General features: G+C 34.3%; 1 protein-coding gene across 1 annotated transcript in view; it reads left to right on the forward strand.

The window, feature by feature from the left end:
* The window catches only part of LOC149300821 (src kinase-associated phosphoprotein 2-B-like), a 108,762-nt gene extending 104,124 nt beyond the window's left edge, over positions 1-4,638 (forward strand). The window contains exon 12 of the mRNA XM_089484814.1: positions 4,546-4,638. Coding sequence (XP_089340940.1) covers positions 4,546-4,638 — 93 coding nt within the window. The remainder of the gene's footprint in view (positions 1-4,545) is intronic.
* Positions 4,639-6,000: the final 1,362 nt, after the last annotated feature.

Genomic DNA, 6,000 nt, shown 5'->3' on the forward strand with positions numbered 1-6,000 from the left:
GACATGGAAAGTGTCCGTACGGCACCTGTTACACCAAAAAAATGACTGTTTTAGGCAAAGATCCTGATAAAACTGCCTATGAACCTCTCTAGAAAATACTCTTTTTTTAGGGGGCACCTTGAGAAGGTAGATTGATGTGTAGTAGTGGTTACTCCAGATACTGCTCATACAGAATACCACGCCCTTGCTTCTATTTTTGAACTGTCCACAAAGCCTTTCCTTGATTAAATTTTTCTGAGAATGTCTTTTTTAAACATGGTCAATGCTGGCAGCTGTTAGGCATAAGTGCCAATGGAATGTATGTCTGTCTACATGGCTTAAAGTGGTGCATGTGCCTTTTTTGAGGTTGTATGACGTATGCGTTGCTTGGGTAATGCTTTTTATCAGTGTAAATTTTTACTTAAAGAATGTCTGTAAGTTTGCGAGCAGGTCCCACTTTACCTAATTCTTTGTCTTAGTCTGTCAATTCTAGTTTTGTCATACCTAAGTATACCTAAGTTAAATGTATGCACTGTTGGAAGGGCTGTGTACATTATATAAATGAAACAATAATAACAATTAATAATAATAACAACTACAGGTATCCTACCATATCCTCAATGAAAAAGCTGCTGTTGTAGCCTGTGGTGTACATGTTATTGTGTGTTTACTCCAAAAAATATTGTCGTTACAATGTATCACATTGTGTATTTATGAGTTATGTTTTGCCACACGAGAAAGTCCCTCTTTACTATTTCTTTTGGAAATAGTAATAGCTAAGAAACCCCACCTAATTCCAAGCTTTCAGTTCCATATTTTTGTAAGGTCAAGCTCATGAAATTGTACAGCTAACAAAAATGTATTCAAAGGGATTTTAAAACATATAATGTTTTTTTAAGATTTCATTGGAAGCCACAAGGGTGGTTTGTAAAAGTTTGGAGTAGGCATCCAGGGAAGTCATTTGTTGAAAGTTGCTATTAACTTGTAGTCAGCAGGAACGGATTTTTGGATAATCAGGAGAATGGTTCTTAGGACAGTCTACAATTTTTCCAGGGGCTACCGCTATAACTCTCTCCGCTATTAGATATTGTTTTTACATTTGAGTGCCTCTTCCAGCTTTAATGTATAAGATACTGACAAAAATCACAGAATGCAATGAAAGGGATTTCTTCCAGATGTTCTACGTTCTATAAAATTTGAATCATATGTCTGCTTACAATTTATGGGCATGGATTCCTAAGGGCTCTTTTCTTTGCTTTCTAAGATCTAACTAATACGTGTACGCAAGCTGTAGGCTGTGGATTTTGGCGTTATAAATCATCAGACTTGGCTCTGAAGACAAATATTTTTTGCATTCTATCACACCTGTACTTACTAAGCTTTCTTTCCTTTATATCCTTTGTGGAACATATAAACATCCTTTTTTTTCTATCATTCAAAAATACTGCACTGTAGTCCATGTATTTAACTTTCTATCTAATCATCCGCTGTCAAGAGTTTTTATGACTGCAATCAAATTAATGGACTATCTTGACTCACTCAACTAGACGCAATTGCATGCTACAACTGAACAAACTCACTGAATATTCACCAAAAATAAGAGTTTCTATAGAGCTGATGATAACATTAGCAAGTTGCTGTTGAGGTAATGTGAGTTTTCAACTCAACTTGAAAATGGCATGGACCTGATAACTCATGTATTGTTCTACTTGACACCTGACCCAAACAGTCTATTGATATGTTGGACTTGGGGATGCTTACTTTCCATATCCAATACCACCCAAAAAATAACATCAAACGTATTGTATAGCCCACTAGCCAGAGGAGGGAGGGAGACCAGTGGGATGTGCCGGGTAAATTACTGCACCAGGAGTTTAACAGTCTGTACGAGCGACCCTATTGGTCGCCAGCAGGGGGCTCGTCTGCCATCAACCAATGGCAGACGAGCCCCCTGCTGACGACCAATAGAGTTGCTCATACGTACATTTAAACTCCTGGCGCCAGAGCTGCGTTAACCCCGTATTAACCCCTTAACCGGGGAAACGAAGAATAACCGAACACTAAGAATGTCCACGAATATTCGCCCGAAGAGAAGACAGGAACAGGCGAATATTCGCGGAATACGAAGATTTTTTTTCCCCCGAAGACGAGCACGAAGACGAGCACGAAGGGCCCCCTGGTGCCCAAGTCTAGTACCCAGTACTATCGTGAAGGCTACAATGATATGGCACAGCAAGTGTTCTGCATCCTGATAATATTACTGACTGACAGGGGAAAAGAACCATCGTGTTAGTAATTACCCAATATTGTCAAGAGCTGACTGCAGGCCTCTTGCTAGTGATAACACAATAAACGAATAGTGCCCTTTTATGGCTCATGATTAATAGAAAATAATTACACATCCAAATGGATGCAATATTTCTTTTAAATTGACGAGGAAATGTTTCCTGTACTTCATTATTTTATCAGTCTTTTGTAAGTATAGTCACTTTGCTATGCTGGCTAATCTGACCACGGTAATAGTGTTTGGTGATCCACACCAAGACAGTCGTCTGTTCCATGCATCTTAACTCCAGCCAATGGTTTTGATGTTCTTGAGGGTAACGCAACCTTAAACTGGTCATTAATATACTTTTCCTTTCTTTCCTTTTCTTTAAAAACATACTTTGCCTAATTTCTGGTATTATAATAATTATTCTTTTAGCTTCTCTGTCAATCCTAACCATATCAACACCAATAAAAGTATTTGAGAGGTTGTACCAGCAGGCTGCATATCTTGTAATATTTTTGTTTAATATATAATTTTACATCAGATCTGTTGGTTACACATATTCCATTGTAGGGTCAATGTGAGCATAATCTGTGATGTTTGGCAAATTACAGGGAATATTTTTCCAATATTAATAATTTCTGTGCCATGTTATACAGTGAGACCTCTAGTGGCCATGTATTGTAACAAGGGACCATGAACTATCCAGGTCAATGGAAATAATCTTCCATTTTTACAGATTGATCCCAAAATTACCAAAAAATCACCTAAATTTTTTTGCAATCATTAATTATTATTATAAAAAGGCAAATCTTGTTCTAAGCCACCTGATTTTGACTTGTCAAACAGAACTGCAAATCCTGGAATGTTCCCTGATATCACATGCGTGCCAAGGCCTGGTGCATGCATAAACCCGTGCCAGGGAAATATATGGCTGTTTGCCAAGATGCCCTTAAATAAATCCAAATTGTCAGCAAAAAAAGAAAGTTTGATTGTCAACCTTAAAATAAGATGGTTGTGTCCATTGTATCTTGGTGATTAATGTCCTCTTATAATTAAGAACAATTTAAGACCATCTTAATAATTTCTGTGACACATAGCTGGTCACTTGTGGGTTTTTTGTGGTAAGGGTGCAGTAAATGTTCCATTGTTAAGAGTTTAAATATTTCCTTATTAATATGTAACCAAAATACATTATGAATCACCAATCAAAGTGGCAAATATGGTTCTGAATTCTCACTGTGGCAGTGATCTCTGAGTACTATTGTTCAACACAGCTGACCTTAAGGTAGAGTTTAATGACAGAGACACCATCCCAATGATTACTGTATCCATAAGAGATTGGGTTTTTTTGCCAATATTGTGGTCTAAATAATTAACCTGCATGGCTTGTTTATGTGCTGTTGTTGTATGCCTACTTAATGGTACTATCACATTTTAACTTTAACTACTTACTGGTAATAAGCTTTATTTAGCAAGTGCAAACAGACTGCTAGTGATGTACAGAGGGTGAGAGGAAAAAAAGAGCTTAAAAGGCACATGAACAAGGTTAATGATTGTTAGGTATAGAAGCCTTGTAGATGGCGTATTTATTAAAGTACATTCCCTTTAGTATAATGTATAAGGAAGCAAAAGAAAGCCAAGCTGCCATTCTAATTTGCATTTGTTTTTCAGAATTTTTGAAATTTACTGAAATGTATACTTCTGTTTATGTAGATATATAGATTTTGTGTTTACAGAATTATTTTTTGGATTATGATGAAGCCTATATATATATATATATATATATATATATATATATCCTTTTTATATAAGACATAAACAGGCTTCATCATAATCCAATAAATAATTATATATAGATATATATATAGATATATATATATATATATAGATATATAGATCTATATATATAAACACAGATGTTCCATAGCAAGACTTACATGTTTGTCACACTATTGGGTACAAATTTTAGCATCAGTTATCAATACATGGATTATTATAACACTATAGGTTTAGGTATTTCTGCTGCAGTACACAGCAATGAATTTGTTACTTTTTTATTTTTTTTCTACTGTTCTGTTATATATTTCCTGTGTGTTCTACATTCTCTTCTCGAGCTAACTATGCGTGGAATTTATTTCACAAGAAGTCTAGTAGGAAGCAGCTAAAACATGGCCTGTGCTATTGTGATTAGCTGACCAAACATAGGGCACAAACATTTAAAAGTAGCTTTTGCATTAAATGATATTACATTTGTGCTAGGCAAAAGGTTAATACAGCTTATTGTTTTGAATTAGGAGTACAATACATATGGCTGGTGGGTAGGAGAAATGAAGGGAACCATTGGCTTGGTGCCTAAAGCCTTCATAATGGAGATGTATGATATTTGAGAGGCCTGGGTAAGTACATTTTAATCCAATCTTCCATAATGGCTCATGTGTTCTCCTGTTCTCTGTTTTATAAGCATTTCCTTCCTAAAACCTCTGTGGCAGTTATATTAACTTAAGGACTGTGGCAAAAAATTGCTTTTAAGCCTTAATTAATACTGCTCCATTAGTTGTCTGCATGCAATAGCATCCCACGTTTCAATGACTGATCCCTACACTTATCTCTTCCCCAGCTTGCTTCTGTATATTGCCTTCAATCAAACATTTTAATTAGTGTCTTAGTGCAATGTTTACGATAAGCTATTGTTTCTTTGAATTTCAGTCTGTTTTTTTTTTTTCTTTCAATATTACGATTATTTCCTTTTTTTCTCTAGGAATCATCTTTAATTAGAATCGAAAAATAAGAAGAGTATCTTAGAGTGTTTAATTAATTACCGTGTGACATTTTTTAGTGCATCGTTAATTCCACCGTGTTAAGTTTTTACAGATTTGAATAATAATTTTAGAGAGATAAAAATGAAATACATCTGTGATTAGGATGACCTGAAGCACACTGTATGTTGATTAAAACTGTTTTGCAACTGTTATAGCAACAATAGCCAACATTTTACATGAAAATATGGAAATCTTCCACAAGAAATATTAATTAACAAATATTTTTTTAAATGTACACTGCAGATCTAGATTTTTTTCCCTCAACTTGTGATATTATGACATTCCTAGATATTGACAATATGTATTTTGTATTTTTAATATTTTAATATTTTTTACAATTTCAAAAGAAAACATATTTGACATTTTGCAAATAATAGTAATGTATTATCTAAAAAAAAAAAAAGATTATTTTTAAATGTTAAAATTAGCTATAATGTTTCCCTAAGATTTAAATATGTGCCATTCTTGCAATGCAGATTCATTGCTTGCCCTGATTATCTTTTTACACTGTATGTTACACTTTGGACATAATAAAATAATTAATTTAATAAAAGAACTATTAAGTTACATGATATCTTAACAACTATAATTTGTTGCTAAACTGGACCTGTAAGTATTTTTCAGTTTTATCATGTAACACTTCTTGAATTCTACTGTAGAAAACTAATTTATTGTATATGCATAGAAACAGTTACATTTTAGCCAAGTAAATATACATAGGTGTTACATAGGGTTAATAAATCATGCTCTGAATATTAAATCAGATGCACTGTGTTTAGTGACCAGCAGGTGGCAGATGTTAAACGAAAATGGTGAATTTAAATTCCCCTTAGCCCAGCCCCAAACTTTTTATTATTATTATTATTTGGTGGGTACATAGATACAAATTCATGTCACTCTAAAATGAGTTTGTAGTCTTTCCTCCTGATG

Source organism: Sceloporus occidentalis, unplaced genomic scaffold (genome assembly GCF_023333645.1).
Source record: "Sceloporus occidentalis isolate IW3139 unplaced genomic scaffold, rSceOcc1.0.p SCAF_23, whole genome shotgun sequence".
Lineage (NCBI taxonomy): Eukaryota > Metazoa > Chordata > Lepidosauria > Squamata > Phrynosomatidae > Sceloporus > Sceloporus occidentalis.